Raw genomic sequence first — 16760 nt, forward strand, 5'->3', positions numbered from 1 at the left:
ACTTTCTACCCTCAACATGAACGACGAGATCATCTCAAATCTTCATATGCTTTCGGCAGTGCATCGAAGTCTTCCACGTGATGCTCGTAAGGATTACTTGTCCAGAGTTCGGGGAAAAGTCGAACATCTCTACAAAGCTATTCAAGGTAACAAAAAACCAGAAATCAATTTCGAAGTTTCACTGGAAGAAGCCAAACTCGCTGATAAATATCTAAAAGATGCAAAGAAAGTTCGTATTGGAAACACGATGTCTGATCGCGATGAATATCTTGGACTGCTGGAAATTGCGTGAGTTCAAATTGTCTTTGCGTTCATTTTGAGGAAAAATCACAATTTTCACTGACAACGATGAAAGAAAATGCGTATTCATCCACGTGTCAATTGGTGGAATCGAGGAAGGATGCATCGTGATTCAGGTAATAAAACCGAGTCATAAATTTATCAAACATGATTACATTCAGCTCTTCAACGATATCGTCCCAAGAACCGCACAAAATTTCGAATCTTGGTGCACAGGAGAGAAACGGGGAAAATATGGAGAGCCGCTGCACTTAAAGGAATGTGAAATTAAGATGATTTTACCCGGTTCCGTCATCGGTTTTGGAGATTTTGAAGAAAATTGTGAATACTTCGATGATGAAAAGTCAAAAGAAAATCACTGCAAAAATGTCCTTTCCATGGTCAGTTTTTAACCCAGATGTACATCTATAGATGTTAGAAAAGTTTATCCAAATAGACGGAAACTGTTTATTTAATCGTGTTTCAATTTTCTCTCTCTTAATATAGTTTTTTTTCAGAACATTGACAAATCAGAAAACTCATCCGCTCCGTTGTTCAATATGGAACTCTCAGATGGCGTCGACCGCGCTGGAAAAGCCATCGTTTTTGGGAAAGTTGTGATGGGAAATCGTGTCATTGAGAAAGTTCTCCTTGCCGGATCCAGAGACGGAATTCCAGAACAAACTGTGAAAATCTCGGACTGCGGGGAAATGTTCCGCGGCGGCCACAGCCACTTCTAGAATAAATGTGTTTTCTTATTTAAAATATTATTCTGTTTCGAGTTTCAATGTTTTTAATTTAAATTCATTTATATTTCAATTACTTTCAACAATAAAGATTAGAGTCAAAAAATTAACAGAGAAGCTAGCAGAGTGAATGCAGGAGCCTGGAGAAGATGAGGATCGAAATTCTTGACTCAGTCCGAACACATGTGAAGAAACCAGAACAGTACAACTAAAAATCCTTACAAACAAAAACAATGTATTGTTCTGAAATCCTCATTATTCAGGAATCAGACTGAGCTCCCGTGGAGAAGCCAGTAGAAGCTGAAAATGACTGAAAAAAAGAGAAACCAATGACGGGGTATTTGAAAGACAACAATATTCAAATGAGAATTGTTGGAAAGACTGATGGTAGTAGGTGGAGATCAGTGTTCTGGAATCGGACTGAGCTCACGTGGAGAAGCCAGTATAAGTTGAAAATGGCTGAAAATGGCTTAAAAAAGAGAAACCAATGACCGGGTATTTGAAAGACAACAATATTCAAATGAGAATTGCTGGAAGGACTGTTGGGAGTAGGTGGAGATCAGTGTTCTGGAATCGGACTGAGGTCCCTTGGAGAAGCCAGCAGAAGCTGAAAATGGCTGAAAATGGCTGAAAATGGCTAAAAATGGCTGAAGATGGCTGAAAAAAAGAGAAACCAAAGATGGGGTATTTGAATGATAACAATATTCAAATGAGAATTGTTGGAAGGACTGTTGGTAGTAGGTGGAGATCAGTGTTCTGTAATCGGACTGAGGTCCCTTGGAGAAGCCAGTAGAAGCTGAAAATGGCTGAAAAAAAGAGAAACCAATGACGGGGTATTTGAAAGACAACAATATTCAAATGAGAATTGTTGGAAGGACTGTTGGTAGTAGGTGGAGATCAGTGTTCTGTAATCGGACTGAGGTCCCTTGGAGAAGCCAGTAGAAGCTGAAAATGGCTGAAAAAAAGAGAAACCAATGACGGGGTATTTGAAAGACAACAATATTCAAATGAGAATTGTTGGAAAGACTGATGGTAGTAGGTGGAGATCAGTGTTCTGGAATCGGACTGAGCTCACGTGGAGAAGCCAGTATAAGCTGAAAATGGCTGAAAATGGCTGAAAATGGCTAAAAATGGCTGAAGATGGCTGAAAAAAAGAGAAACCAAAGATGGGGTATTTGAATGATAACAATATTCAAATGAGAATTGTTGGAAGGACTGTTGAGAGTAGGTGGAGATCAGTGTTCTGGAATCGGACTGAGGTCCCATGGAGAAGCCAGTAGAAGCTGAAAATAACTGAAAATGGTTGAAAAAAGAGAAACCAATGACGGGGTACTTGAAAGACAACAATATTCAAATGAGAATTGTTGAAGGACTGCTGGGAGCAGGTGGAGATCAGTGCCAAAAAAGGAAATGGTCACAAGAAGAAATGAGGTCATAATCCAATTAATTGACAGTATTTATTGTATGTAACTCCTAAAAATCCAGGAATTCCTTCTCATAAATCTCACAATGTCTTCTATTTGTTCATAAAATTTGTTATTTTCAAAAATAAAGCTCTTATTCAGTTTCAAAAATAGAACATTTTATTATTGGCGGCAACGTTATTCGAAAATTATACAAGAGAATTAATTCAGAGGGTGCAGAAAAATAAAACAATTTGAAATGGTGGTAGATGAATCAATCAATCTCCATGCAATGCATAAATGGGATGCATCTATGGTCTCGATTATTAGAAATAAAAGTGGTTTTAAATCCAAAAAAACATTTTAAGAAATACATTTGCACGATCTGCAACAATAATAGTTGCCGTCATCCCATCATTCCTTCTCACATCATAACCACCTATGACACGATAATCACCACATCCCGATAACTTTTTCGGCAAATGAACAATAAATTCTCTATCTGCTGGGGCAACGTGATATGCTATACCTTTAAAAAGTGGTTCGAGAACATCTTCAACGTCCCACCTGAATGCATCTAAATCGAACCATGCAGATTTCAGTTTTCTGTCGGATCTGTGCATCCAGTGCTTCAGAAATATATTGACATCTTCGATTTTCAGAAAAGCGGTGAATGAACGGGCATTTGTAACAAACACATCATTAAGATCACATTTCGTTGATACTACGTTCATGTTTCGTGTTAAAATCATTTGCATTTGTTTAGATGGTTCTATTGAGAATGGGTTTCTATTTAAACAAATTGAATCAGTTTTGCCGGAAAACTGTCTCAATGCATCTTCATCTTGTGAACTATTGTTGTCCGATGTCATGGACATCATGGACAACCACCCAAACTCCATTCCTTTGAGTTCATTAGAACATTCAGGGTCAGCTGTACTAATATGTAAGCTATCAAGTTTTGTTTGATGAAATATTTCCATAAGATGATTCAAAAATTGTCTCACTCCAAAAAATGGGGTTTCCCATCTTTCCCCTCTGAAACCAACATGCACTCTTATGGGCTTCTGTACAGTATGGTGGCTGGGGGTTGAACATTCGAAAGTGTAGAATCGGAAATCTCTACAACCGGAAACGTCAATCAATATTTCATTTGAATTAATTGCGATGATAAAACGTTCGGTTTTTATACCAAGGTGTTTAGTTTGTTGCATTGCAGCTTTAGATGTGAATGATAATTCAACTCTGTAATGAATATTTCATATTGACAAGGAAATGCGATTAGTGAACCATATCCCTGGATCAAGGCTATTTGAGAACGGGATGTTTGAATTTTAATTTTACTAGTCGGAGGAAGTCGAGAGGTAGGCTCGAAAGACACCGGCTTGTTGAGTAATAAAAGTTTCAAAGTAACTATACATTTCATTAAAACTTCTCGAATCACTCAAGCAATTTTTCGAATTACGCTCTTCAGCAAACTACAGAAAAAATTTAATGATGATCTATGTACTCACAATGCTTCTATGCACATTCTGCGCAGCACGACATCAATCGATTTTTGAGGTAATTTGAGCAATGTGAAGGGAATAGGCACATAGTCATCCATGGTCACAAATAAAGAATGAGCAGATGGGAGGATTGAGTGGTAATGTTCAGTGACCTCTTATTTCTCTAACTCTCTACTTACTTGTTATTATACATCTGCTGCAGAGACAAAGATTTCCTTCGTCCGTAACCACTCCCATGTTCCCAGGACCCATTAACATATTCTAACGTCTTCTTATTCTGACAAAAAGAATCTTCTCAAACACTTCACTCTCACGGACGAACGGACAATCATCTTATGGAAATATTTCATCAAAAGAGAATTGATAAGTTATCATTTGATACTGCACAATTCGAAAGTACGATTTGTGATGAATTCGAAGGATTGGAGTTTGAGGATTTGCAGCTAGGCACAGTGTTTGGCTTTAACAGTTTGCTATATGAACATGTGTTGAAACAGTTTTCCGGTAAAACTGATTCAATTTGTACAAGCAGCAAAAACCCGTTCTCAATAGAAGCATCTAAACAAATGCAAATGGTTTTAACACGTAACATGGACATAGTTGTACTACACCAATCATTGAAATATGATCTTAATGATGTACTAAATAGTGACAAATGCTTCCGCATTCGTCGCTTATCTAAGAATCAAAGATGTCAATATATTTTTGAAACACTGGATTCACGGAGTCGACAGGAAACTGGAATCTGCGAATTTCGATTTTACTGCATTCAGGTGAGACGAAGATCTTCTCGAATCACTCTTTGAAGGTATAGAATATCTAGCAGATAGCTATCTCTAGTGCGCTTTCGATGCTGAGGAGACTGTGGATAGAGAATTTTTTGTTCTTTTGCCGTTGGGATTGACGGGATGTGACGAGTATCCTGTCAAAGGTGGTTATGATGTGAGAAGGAATGATGGGATGACGGCTATGTACTATTTATCATTGTAGATCGTGCAGATATATTAATCAAAATGTTTTTCTGGTTTTAAAATCACGTTAATTTTTAATAATCAAGACCACGCATTGGATCACTTTCTAATTTTTTCTGCACTCTCTGAATTATTTCTCTTGTATAATTTTCGAATAATGTTGCCGCCAATAATAACACGTTTTATTTTTGATAAGAACAACTTTTATGGACAAATAAAAAACATTGTGAGATTTATGAGAAGGAATTCCGGGATTTTTAGGAGTTACATACAATAAATACTGTCAATTAATTGGATTATGGCCTCATTTCTTTTTGTGGCCATTTCCCTTTTTTGGAGCAGTTGATGCAGTGAGCCCTGCAACTTCTCGGAAGGCAACCACGTATTTCTGAGCAACCGGCATTGGAGGGCAGAATCCTGATGCATAGCTGTCGTCTTCGAACGCTACTTGATATGGTTCTCGAAAATCTGCTGGCGGGGAGTGAACTATTCCTGGAAAATAATTATTTTATTTTTGAAACTTTTGTGAAAATTGGTACCTTTGTAGAAGCAAGTGGTTTGTGGATACAACGCCAACACAATCGCATTTTTCTCGAAAAGTGCATGCTTGTCTGATGCAGGATTCGCTTTCCATTTTGGGAGGGGTAACAAATGGCTTCTCGCGAAAACTGTCAACTTCTTCTTGTCATCATCAACGTCTCGACACTCATATCGCGAGTTAGAGTGACATGTGACAATATCAGCAAGAATCCAGTTTCCGTCTTTACTGAATGCCGCCACTGAATCTCCGTCGCCTAGTTTCGAGCCATCCTGTGGTGCAATAGCTCCAACATATTCTCCAGGAAATTGTGTGTCATGGCTGGTCCATAATGGAAGAAGGTCGCCGCGAACCTTGATCAGTTCCATTAAATCTCTCCGACTGATGTCTCCGGCCATTTGGGAGCGATAATCCATTTCAGCAACACGTTTTACTTCGTCCAAAAGATTTCTGTAATATTTATTTTAATTTTGAGAGATTAAAGATGAAAACGAACCTAATGAATGATTGTTGTGATTCCACAGATCGATGAGTGCTGGTGACAAAATGTGAAATTCCATCGAAAACCATGGAAACTTCTCAGTAAACCCGTTCAGAATATACCCAGATTTCAACCGAATTTGTGCACAGCATGCAGAAATCGCCGAATTTGTACAGATTGCAAATTTGAACAGATTTTCGAGGCAATTGCCCCGAAAATTTTGTTGAAACTATTCAAAACTTTACTTCAAATTTTAAAAATTTATCTAAAACTTGGTCTTCATTGATTTCTTTTGTTAAGATTTTAATTGATATTTGCAAGAAAACTTTAAAATCGTGGCGAGACCCAGCCGTACAACCACGTGCCCCTTTAAACAGACTACTGTATTTATATTGAATTTTTAATGATTGGATTTCGCAAAAATTAGTTATAAAAATTGTTTAAAAAAACCCACTTTACCCTTTCCATAGGGGTTCGGCTCATTATCTCGGAATTCTTGAAGTTTTTGCAGATTCTCGTTGATAGCGTCTTGCTTCGATTTCACTGTTGGCAGCTGGAAAATTAATTTCAAAACTAGGAATAAATAAATAAATAAAACTCACCTTTTTGATAACCTCTTCGGCGGTTTTCTTCTTCATTTCCTCGGTGATTTGCACATCGTTCTTCTTCCGAGGCATTTTGAAATTATGCTATTTTCCTGAACAAGGAAATGAAGAGGTGCAATAGAGCAGATATATATTTAAACGGGAAGAATCGAGAGAGACCTGATTACGTGATGAGACGGGGAGAGTGCAGACATTACAAGTCGTATGCTGTGAATGAGGCAATGAAAAGGCCAGGTTGTTGCGGTGGGAAAATAACGTATATGGAGTAATTTACCAGTGAAAAGCCGGGAATAGTTGAAATTCATATTCTAATCAATCAATCAGAGCAGTAATGCATTGTAAAATTATACCTCAAACAAATTCATCTTTGAAAAAAAATCAAAATAAATGCGGGCAATATACATGTCGAATATAAACAAAATAGTCGTGGGTTGTCACAATTTGGGCATTGGAGAATCTATATACATAAAACAACTAAAACAAAAAAGGAAAATAAAATAGGGGAAGTTAGTTGGAATATTCAACAGGAACCACTCGGTTATTTAAATACATATACAATAATACAGACTTATGCACATTACTACTAATTATAGGACATATATGGAGTTACTCGTCCTCTTCATCCAGTTCGAATGTTTCGAGAAACGAGATCAGGTCGTCGACTGGCGCAATTCCGTTTTCCAGCGAGATCATATCCTTTTCGACCTCGAATTCGTGGATTTCGACTGGCTCTTCGACAATCAGCACTCGCCGGTTCATGCACTTCACCGTTTGCTCCAATTCGATGTACTGAAAATGTTATAAATTGGAAATCGATAGAATTATTGCTATACAACTCACTCTATTTCTTCGGAAAGGATCCCTGGTGCTCGAGTTGTTCTTGTACACGATCCTCGTTTCCACGTGGCGCTTTCCTCGAATTGAACACGTGATTGATGCAGTCGAAGTCATCAGCCGGCCTTGTGAATCGAGTCCTGGCTCGAGATTTCCGTATTCCCGGCAGTGTGTGGTTCTCAGGAGACGAGTGATAGTCTGAAACATGAAAAGTTATTTGTGTGTAATATAAAACCGATTTACTTACTCTCTTCGTCTGTGATCGGATCAGGGTTGCAACCACAAAGCTATCTGTCATTTGGAACCTTTCGTTTTCCTTCTCTAGTTGTTCGAGCAATGCAAATAACGTTTGGAACGACATTTCATTGGTTGTCTGGATAGCAAATCGAGCCACATTTTGTCCCGTTTCCTTCGGTTCGGTCAGGAGAGAAGTCTGAAATGAGATTTATGCTTTATCAAAAATATGGCCAAGAAACTAACCAGAATCAAACTAGAGATATCCTCGACCGACAGCTTCCGGCACTGAGCGGCAAAATAATGTGGTCGTTGGTTGGGATGAAGAAACACGTGCTCGACAAGCGCTTTCTCCGATTCTCTGGTCGTGTGGAACCATCTTTGCGAGAAATAGTCGTAGCGCTTAAGACGAAGATTTTCAATCGGCACAGTCTGAATGTGCCGGAGCACTTTGACAGCTTCATCGCGGATGATTGTCTTGCTCGGTTTCTTGTCGACGAGCTTTGGAGTCTCATCGATACGATGAACGGAACAGTAGTTCTCATCTTCGACGAGCTCCACATCTTCTCCGTGCCCTTCGATAATTACATCATGATTGATGTTGGGTTGTGGTGGGAGGGAAGAGCAACCGGCTCGAGCGGTTTCCAAGCGATCTTCTTCGGCGTAGTTGGCGACGTATCTGGTCGCCGTCAAATCGCGAAGGACGGTGCGAGATGGAGCTGACATTCTGAAAAACGTTGATTTAAAATTTTATAAAAAATTTGAAGCAAAAATGAAAGAGAAAACTAAAAAAAAAGTAAATGTACTGAAGTGATTGGCAGATTAATAATAATTTATCGATAAAACCATTTTTTAAAAAACTTCATCAGTTTTTGTGAGTGTCAGCAAAGAAGAAGAAGATTCACGATCAAAAATTCGTTGAGCCTATATGAAATAGTTGCGCTGGTTTTTCGACGGGGGGATCAAATACGTCAAATAGGTCAAATAGACGAAGCATTCATAAAAAGTACAATATTCATTGAAAAATAGTTTTGGATTTGTTTTTTTGTTTTCTTCATTTTTTTGTTGAAAAAATAATGGTAATTAAAAGTTTTTAATAATTATTTAAATCAAGATTGAAATATCAGAAAACGACAAAAATTCGTTCGAGAACTTTCTCAAGACTACCGTACTCTTTAAAGACGCATGACGATTTTCACATGGGTCTCACCACGACTTGTCTGAAATTTGAATGTTCGTTCAAAAACTTTTTTTTTTGCGATTTTCAAAACCAAAGCTTAACAAACAATTTTCCTCAAGTTTTCAACGCTTTTTGCTCGTTTTTTTCGCTCAAATAAATTATTTCAGAAGGTTTTGCAATGGGGGTTATCATCCCCGCTGTACTTCTCGCTTCGGCGACGATAATCGCTTGGCTTCTCTACAAACACTTGAGAATGCGTCAAGCTTTGAAGGTTTGATTTCAAAATTCATTTGAAGATAATTTAAATAAATTTTCAGCATCTCAATCAACCACGTTCATATCCAATCGTCGGTCACGGACTGGTCACCAAGCCAGATCCAGAGGGATTCATGAACCAAGTAATTGGAATGGGATATTTATATCCAGATCCACGTATGTGTCTTTTGTGGATTGGTCCGTTCCCTTGCCTGATGCTCTACTCCGCCGATCTCGTGGAACCAATTTTCTCGTCGACGAAACATCTGAACAAAGGTTTCGCATACGTTTTGCTTGAGCCATGGCTTGGAATCAGTATTTTGACAAGCCAGAAGGAACAATGGCGTCCAAAGCGAAAACTCTTGACACCCACCTTCCATTATGATATTCTGAAGGATTTTTTGCCGATTTTCAACGAGCAATCAAAGATTTTGGTTCAGAAAATGTGTTCCCTCGGAGCAGAGTGAGAATTTCAATTTATAACGCTTTCAAATATTCATTTTCAGGGAAGAAGTTGATGTTCTCTCCGTTATAACCTTGTGCACTCTTGATATCATTTGTGAAACTTCCATGGGCAAAGCTATCGGTGCTCAACTCGCGGAGGTTCGAGAAATTCTTCAATCGCAACATTTCTAAACGTTTTTTTTTCAGAATAACGAGTATGTATGGGCGGTGCACACAATCAACAAGCTGATCTCAAAGCGAACAAATAATCCGTTAATGTGGAATTCGTTTATTTACAATTTGTACGATAGTTTTATCATTAAAAAGGTCAATTCAATTTTATTTTTCAGAACAGAAGACGGACGAACGCATGAAAAATGTCTTCGTATTCTACATGATTTCACGAAGAAAGTAATTGTCGAGAGAAAAGAAGCGCTACAGGAGAATGATTATAAGATGGAAGGTCGTCTCGCATTTTTAGATCTTCTTCTCGAAATGGTGAAAAGTGGACAAATGGACGAAACAGATGTTCAGGCAGAAGTTGACACATTCATGTTTGAAGGCCACGATACAACATCTACAGGACTAATGTGGGCAATACATCTTCTGGGAAATCATCCTGAAGTTCAGAGAAAAGTTCAAGCGGAATTGGATGAAGTGATGGGCGATGATGAGGACGTGACTATTGAACATCTCTCCAGAATGAAATATCTCGAATGTGCACTAAAAGAAGCTCTCCGATTGTTCCCATCTGTTCCAATTATTACAAGAGAATTGAGTGATGATCAAGTGATTGGAGGTGTTAATATTCCAAAAGGAGTCACTTTTCTGCTCAACCTGTACCTTGTTCATCGTGATCCTTCGCAATGGAAGGATCCTGATGTATTCGATCCGGATCGTTTCCTTCCTGAAAATTCAATTGCTCGCAAGTCTTTCGCCTTCATTCCATTCTCAGCTGGAAGTCGTAACTGCATTGGCCAACGTTTTGCACTCATGGAGGAGAAGGTCATCATGGCTCATTTGTTGAGAAATTTCAATGTAAAAGCTGTCGAGTTGATGCATGAGGTGAAACATTGAAAATTAAAATTGATAAATTAAATTCTAACTGAAAATTGTTCAGGTTCGTCCGAAAATGGAGATTATCGTTCGCCCAGTCACTCCAATTCACATGAAGCTTACCAGACGCCGTCCAATCGTCTCTCCATAATTTCAAAATAGCCAATTTTATTCTTGATGATTATATATTTTTAATGCATGATAAATTTTAATTTTCATACTTTACCTTGCAAATGTGATGAACAAATTCTTATTTCGGGGAGTGAACTATTCCTGGAACAAAAACGATTTGATTTTTTAAGCTCTATAGGCTCTACACTAAATTCTGTGAATACGTACTGCAAATATATCAAAACTAAATTTTTCTCATTGCAAAAAGTCTGAATTTATTGATTTTTGAATGAAGTTATAGCTAGTAATATTGATTCTCATGGAACAGCTCATATTGACAAATGTGACAAATTTTGATACGGTATTTTTAAAGGCGCAGCAAAAAATTTTCTCTATGGTCCCGCAACGTACACAGTTTCACTAGATTTTGACATGCCGCTTTAAAGGCACGTGGATTTATTTAAATGGGTAACACGGCCCGGCAAGTGGTACATCCATGCAAATGCGCTCTACTGATAATTTGAGTGTAGACCAGGTTTGGGCGCGTGATAACGAAAAAAGCTTTGGTCCAAAAAATTTAGAATTTAGTTTCGGACATTTTTTATATGCATCACAAAAAAACTGGACCAACCGTTTTTGAGATACACGCGCCCAAACGTCCAGGTATACGGTAGACAAATTGCGTACAGGTACCACTTCTCGGGCCGTGGGTAATATGGGAACAAACAATTCTAAGAATGCGTACTGGGCGACATATTTGGCGCGCAAAATATCTTGTAGCGAAAACTACAGTAATTCTTTTAATGACCACTGTAGCTCTTGTGTCGATTTACGGGCCCACTTTCGAAATGAGTTTCTTTTTGAATAGTGATAACAAATTTCTCATTTTCCTTCGTTATTTTGTATTATTTTCTCACGTTTTGCTTAATTTTAATATTCCATAAATGGTTTTAATTCATTCAGAAATTCAGGCCCGTAAATCGACAAAAGAGCTACAGTAGTCATCTATAGAATTACTGTATTTTTCGCTCCGAGATATTTTGCGCGTCAAATATATTGCGTAGTACGCATTCTCAGAAATTAATGTTCCCGTAATACCAAAGTCATACAGGAAAAGTGAATTTTTCGAAATTCAAAATTTGAACCGTTGATATTTTCTTGTTGATGTTTTGCAAACAACACTCCAGCGCTTGAGCATATTGCCATCAAACACCAATGAGAACGAAAAAGGTTGAATCGAACAATTCGAAGAATTTTCTATTTTAAGAGAAAAGATCTCTAACCAGTGCCTTCTCGCTCCATTATCCTTTGGAACATGTGCGTGTCTCTGCACGCTTTAGACAAAGAAAAATATGTATAATATCTCTAAGATGAGAATTAGAGAATTGGGGAAGGGGGGTCAATTGGATCGGACCACCCAATCTTCCCATCTGCTCATTCTCCATTTGTGACCATGGACAACGGTGTGTCTATTCCATTCCAACTGCTCAAATCACCTCAAAAATCGATTAGTTATGTTCTTCAAAGAATGACTATCGGAGATCTGTAAGTAAAATGTGACCAAATATAATTATTTACAGACCTGCAAGTGGAACTATTCGCTAGACATTCACTAGATGACTCATTTGTTGAGAAATTTCAGTGTAAAAGATGTTGAGTTGGTGCATGAAATGATATTTGAAAGTTTATAAATTAAATTCTTAATAAAACTTGTTCAGGTTCGTCCAAAAATGGAAATAATCGTTTGCCCGGTCTCTCCAATCCACATGAAGCTCACCAGACGCCGTCCAATCATATCTCCATGATTTGAAATTAATTTGAAATTTCGAACGATTTTATATTTTTATTGCTTGATAAATTTGAGTTTTCTGTAAAAAGTTTGAAACTTCAACCTTGAAATTCCCGTTACTGGTCGAGTCCAAATCTACTTTCCTAGAATCCACGTTTTAATTTTGAAATTGGCATAATAATTACAGATGAAATATAGTACCCAAAAGGATATGGATCTAGTGAAAGTTGACGATGATGTCGTTCGAGAAATGGAAATTCGGAGGCAACAGCACAGTAAAAAATACGATCGGAAGTTTGAGGAATTGGTGAAATCGATGAGTGAAGCTCATGTGGAACCAGAGAAAATGAAAATTCCATTTTCGAGAAAACCGACTGAGCAGGAGACCAATAATTTGCGAGAAGAATGGGAAAAAGAGTACGCTGCTCTTTGTACATCTGGAAGGTGAATTTTATTATGAAAACGCATAAAAGTGCAATTTTTGAAATCAAGGTGTTCGGTGGCTTTAGTCAAAAAAAATCCATTTTTTCCGGTTTCATTTCTGGTTTTGCAGCCAATACCTAACGAGACCCAACTTTTGGCATTGGAGCGCGCTTTCACCTCGATTTCAAAAATACGTGTAAAATGAATTTTGAACTATAAATTTCAGAACTCTCGCGCGCCCGAATCCGAATTCCTCAATATTCTCGAAAATCCTTGCTCAAGGATCTCCATCATCTGCAAAAGCTGGCACGACTCGATCAACGCCTCGTACTTCTAAACCTCCTTCCGCTGATGAAAATATAATTTTTGGCCAAAAATTACCTGAAACGCCTGCACCAAAGCTGTTGTGTCCTCCGCGTGCATCTCCTGGAAGTTCACGAAGATTATCGATTTTCGTGGAAAATTTGCCTGAAAATCATGCTGAAATTGTGCGAGGAACTATTTTTGCTGGAAGAGAAGCCAAAATTATGCAAAACGATCCGGAAAATGTACCGAGTACTTCAACCTACGGAGAACCAATTCGCCCATATCTTCTCTTTGCACGATATATTAGTCTTGAGAAAGGGCTTTTGGACGATAAAAATCGCTATAAATCTGCGACAGATCCACGGTTTCGAGAATTTTTGAAGGAAAATATAAAATACAAGGTTATTAAACTAGTTTTCACATTTTTTCTGCGATTCCCCAGCAATTGAGTTGCTGTAACCAAATTTGACAATAGTTGGCGGATGGGTCTCGTCGCGAAAAATTTTGATTTTACAAAACTACCAATTTTTGTGATTTTTTGACTTTTAAAATACTGTATCTGGTCTTGAAACGACAAAAAATGTTTCAGCTACCGTACCGACAAATTATTTTGGAATTTTCGCTCAACTTTTCAATATGTTAAGAAAAAACCATGATTTTGTTGGAAAACCATCAGAAAATACAATTTAAAACAAAAACTATATTTCAAAATTTTGCAACTGTGTAATAACAATATCTAGTTTTTGCTCCAAAAATTATTTCGAGCCAAAAAACGAAAATTTGAAATTTGCAAACAACCAAAAAAAAGTGATGCTTGAATTTATTTTTTAAAGTTTTTTTCTTAAAAAAAAAACAAAAAAAACCAAATTTTTCGTTAAAAAATATCTAAATAATAACAAAGAAGCCCCCAGGTCGTTACCATTAACTCGCGGTGAGACCCAAAATAAAAACTTTATTTTATTCATGCTTTTTCAAAACCATTTTTAGAAAATAACGAAAATAAAGTATGCACTCTTTTCAGGTAAAACAATCCATTAAACATCGAACATCATCGGAAGCTTGTGCTCAAATACTCAACTACTTCAAAACTTTATTACAAAAGCAAGAAGTTCAAGTACTCGGAGGATATGCCCCTGTACTTCAACTGAAAACTAATAAAGATATTGAATATGCCAGTTTATGCATTGTGCATAACTATGTCGTGAGTTTGACCGAAAATTCCTTGCAGATGTTGCCCAAATGTTGCGATGTTTGGGCCAAAATGCGGCAGCAGTTTTTTTCTAAGGAATTCAAAAAATTTTTACAGATACTGGCCGAACGCGACGAAAGCCTAATACCATTGATATCAAGTCATATTACACGATTATCAGTATTTTATGGATATATTGAACAAGTTTTCTGTATTATATTACTGAGCAGATCAGCCCTTTTACGGCAACATCCGGAGGAATGTATGGTCAAATTTCTGGCGACATCGATGAATCCGAGCTCTCCGGATGCTATTAAGAAGTGGAGTCGACAGAAAGCGCATATTATCTTGTTCTGCTCGGTTTTCACTAAAAGTATCGTAATTCTTCTATTATGTGATCGCAGAAAAATGCGTCACTTGAAATGGAGGACGTAAATGCGCTCCACGGAGAAATTAAAGCACTCCGCCTCTAAACGATGGGTCTCGTTAGGTATTTGACTGTATCATCGTAAATTTGAACGTTTCAAAGATTTTTTTCCTAAAAAACATTTTGCCGTTGTTTAGGTTGAAATCAAGGGTGTTCTTAATTTTTTTTTGATTATTTGGAAAGTCGGAAAATCGAAAACAAAAATTTCCAGAACTTTCGATTTTTTTGAGTTTCAAAAAAAAAATTGAAAATCAAAAAACTGTAAGGAAAAAGCTAAGGAAGTTTTATCAGAAATATGGTAAAAATATGTACCTTTTTTTAAAATTTTGGTCGTTTAATTAGATTATGAATTTTCCTCCATATCACTTTTGAATGATAAAAAATAATAATAAAAAATGAAATAAGCCTGAAAACGGTTGAATATACCATCTTGCCGCTAAATACCTAACGAGACCCAACGTTTAAGGGCGGAGCGGTTCACCGTGGAGCGCGTTTGCACCTGGATTTCAAAATACGCATTTTCTGCGTCCTATTAGTATCCAAGTTATTATGGTTTTGAAACAATGAAAGCACATTTCAGACGCCTACTGCTTCTCGAAAGGATTCAAATTGAAGCTAACCGACGAAATTCTATGGAAATACGTGGATGCTTCGACGGCTCATATTCTAGAAATTCCAAGGGGATCGTTCATTCTTTGGCAACTGATAACGGTATTAACTAAACATTAAAATATAAAAAATGTCTTAAAATTTAATTTCCAGACCTGCAAACCTCGTCTCCAAGTCGACAAGGAACGATGGATACAGCTGCTTTTGAATATTAAATTCAAAATAATCCCAGAACTGGATTTAGATTCATTTGATGGTGATGAAGCGATGCTGATGCAGTTAAAACAAACAATTGATGAGCTTCTCCATCCATAATGAGAAAATGTTAATATTTATCTAATTCCAATATTTTTCCTGTACATTTTGAGACTTTTTTCCAATTGTGGAATACGCGTGTACTATGATTTTCCATTCACTGATTTTTCATCCTTCTGCCATCAACATCGAAATATAGTACCCAAAAGGATATGGATGATTTTTCATCCTTCTGCCATCAACATCGACAGAAGACCAACTACCTCCAAACACAACCAACGACAATGGCCTCCAAGGCCCACTTTGTCAAGCAAAGCAGTTTTTTCTGCTAGGATAGAGTCAAGAGGGAATGCTCTATCCAAACCTAACTCCCTCAAACTTCAAACTTTTCTAACGACAATCAGGATTCTCACCTTCGGAGACGTCGAGACGAACCCTGGTCCGCCCAAAACGAGATGGCCCTGCCCAATATGCAAGAAAAGTGATCAATACAATAGTCTAAAATGCTCAAATTGCAAAAACTGGTCTCACAAGTCATGCCTCAAAATGACAGTAGCCCAATATCAACAGAGAGGTTACTCTTGTCTGGAATGTCAATCCAAAGTGGCATCAAACCCACCGTCAAAAAGACCATTTCAACAACAAGGCTTCACGATGATCTGCTGGAATGTGAATGGCTGGCAGGCGAGAACTGATGATATCAATCATATCATCAGAACTGAATCACCTGACGTCCTCCTTCTCCAAGAAACAAAGATCGCGAAAGAGTCACCAGGTTATACCCCTTTCGGGTACAAAGCGGCGCTGAATTCGAGAAACAAATCTGGCGGAGGACTAGCGACATTGGTGAAAGATGGCTTAGACTTCACAGTACTGGACACTTCCTCTACAGCTGGCTCCATGGAACACCTTCGGATAAAGCTAACGAACAAAATGGAGATCTCCAACGTGTACGTGCCTCCAAGATCCTCCTCCTCAAACCACGCCCGACTGATGACAGATTTCTCCAACATCTTCCAAACGAAATCCAAATCTATCATATCCGGGGACGTAAACGCCCACCACTCTGCCTGGCACAGTGAAGGGTCGGAAGACACCAGAGGTAGAGAACTGGCGG

General features: G+C 37.8%; 8 protein-coding genes and 1 non-coding gene across 12 annotated transcripts; 5 read left to right on the forward strand and 4 right to left on the reverse strand.

Annotated features, from left to right (window-relative positions):
• Positions 1-16: 16 nt before the first annotated feature.
• Positions 17-1125, forward strand: Y17G9B.4 (Peptidyl-prolyl cis-trans isomerase; the record flags this gene model as incomplete). 2 transcript variants are annotated; one of them, NM_068231.7, is made up of 4 exons in its annotated part: positions 17-287; positions 340-416; positions 462-680; positions 798-1125. In NM_068231.7, the coding sequence occupies 4 exons, from the start codon at positions 17-19 to the stop codon at positions 1017-1019; spliced, it is 789 nt and encodes a 262-aa protein (NP_500632.3). In that variant the 3' UTR covers positions 1020-1125. The 2 variants fall into 2 exon arrangements, 1 of the variants encoding a protein (NP_500632.3); NR_131472.1 differs by having other exon boundaries at positions 17-416; positions 798-1019.
• Positions 1126-2096: 971 nt separating this feature from the next.
• Positions 2097-4055, reverse strand: fbxb-77 (F-box associated domain-containing protein; the record flags this gene model as incomplete). Of its 2 annotated transcripts, NM_068233.6 has the most annotated exons (3): positions 3943-4055; positions 2958-3673; positions 2097-2308 (listed from the first exon to the last, which is right to left on the reverse strand). In NM_068233.6, exons 1-3 carry the CDS (start codon positions 4032-4034, stop codon positions 2097-2099), a joined length of 1020 nt encoding a protein of 339 aa, NP_500634.2. In that variant the 5' UTR covers positions 4035-4055. The 2 variants fall into 2 exon arrangements, with proteins under 2 accessions (NP_500634.2, NP_001294396.1); NM_001307467.4 differs by lacking the exon at positions 2097-2308 and having other exon boundaries at positions 2602-3673; positions 3943-4040.
• Positions 4056-4502: 447 nt separating this feature from the next.
• Y17G9B.11 (PID domain-containing protein) lies at positions 4503-4840 on the forward strand (the record flags this gene model as incomplete). 2 transcript variants are annotated; one of them, NM_001307468.1, is made up of 2 exons in its annotated part: positions 4503-4709; positions 4760-4840. In NM_001307468.1, the coding sequence occupies 2 exons, from the start codon at positions 4503-4505 to the stop codon at positions 4838-4840; spliced, it is 288 nt and encodes a 95-aa protein (NP_001294397.1). The 2 variants fall into 2 exon arrangements, with proteins under 2 accessions (NP_001294397.1, NP_001255265.1); NM_001268336.1 differs by having other exon boundaries at positions 4763-4840.
• Positions 4841-5074: 234 nt separating this feature from the next.
• On the reverse strand, positions 5075-6738 carry Y17G9B.8 (SGF29 C-terminal domain-containing protein). Its single transcript, NM_068234.7, has 4 exons — positions 6529-6738; positions 5942-6479; positions 5447-5895; positions 5075-5399 (listed from the first exon to the last, which is right to left on the reverse strand). Exons 2-4 carry the CDS (start codon positions 6013-6015, stop codon positions 5212-5214), a joined length of 711 nt encoding a protein of 236 aa, NP_500635.3. The 5' UTR covers positions 6016-6479; positions 6529-6738; the 3' UTR covers positions 5075-5211.
• A 141-nt stretch (positions 6739-6879) lies between these two features.
• Positions 6880-8326, reverse strand: memi-1 (MEiosis-to-MItosis transition associated). The gene is made up of 4 exons (NM_068235.9): positions 7846-8326; positions 7613-7798; positions 7372-7563; positions 6880-7320 (listed from the first exon to the last, which is right to left on the reverse strand). The coding sequence occupies exons 1-4, from the start codon at positions 8323-8325 to the stop codon at positions 7138-7140; spliced, it is 1041 nt and encodes a 346-aa protein (NP_500636.1). The 5' UTR covers position 8326; the 3' UTR covers positions 6880-7137.
• A 620-nt stretch (positions 8327-8946) lies between these two features.
• On the forward strand, positions 8947-10783 carry cyp-31A3 (CYtochrome P450 family). The gene is made up of 6 exons (NM_068236.4): positions 8947-9050; positions 9097-9497; positions 9541-9637; positions 9686-9780; positions 9829-10543; positions 10599-10783. Exons 1-6 carry the CDS (start codon positions 8958-8960, stop codon positions 10683-10685), a joined length of 1488 nt encoding a protein of 495 aa, NP_500637.2. The 5' UTR covers positions 8947-8957; the 3' UTR covers positions 10686-10783.
• Positions 10784-12041: 1258 nt separating this feature from the next.
• Positions 12042-12520, forward strand: Y17G9B.2 (uncharacterized protein). Its single transcript, NM_068237.6, has 2 exons — positions 12042-12190; positions 12364-12520. The coding sequence occupies exons 1-2, from the start codon at positions 12099-12101 to the stop codon at positions 12383-12385; spliced, it is 114 nt and encodes a 37-aa protein (NP_500638.1). The 5' UTR covers positions 12042-12098; the 3' UTR covers positions 12386-12520.
• A 99-nt stretch (positions 12521-12619) lies between these two features.
• On the forward strand, positions 12620-15854 carry npp-26 (Nucleoporin GLE1). Its single transcript, NM_068238.4, has 6 exons — positions 12620-12878; positions 13084-13564; positions 14185-14364; positions 14470-14725; positions 15360-15490; positions 15542-15854. Exons 1-6 carry the CDS (start codon positions 12646-12648, stop codon positions 15701-15703), a joined length of 1443 nt encoding a protein of 480 aa, NP_500639.2. The 5' UTR covers positions 12620-12645; the 3' UTR covers positions 15704-15854.
• On the reverse strand, positions 15602-15622 carry 21ur-11429. Its single transcript, NR_053133.1, has one exon.
• Positions 15855-16760: the final 906 nt, after the last annotated feature.

Source organism: Caenorhabditis elegans, chromosome IV (assembly GCF_000002985.6).
Source record: "Caenorhabditis elegans chromosome IV".
NCBI classification, from domain to species: domain Eukaryota; kingdom Metazoa; phylum Nematoda; class Chromadorea; order Rhabditida; family Rhabditidae; genus Caenorhabditis; species Caenorhabditis elegans.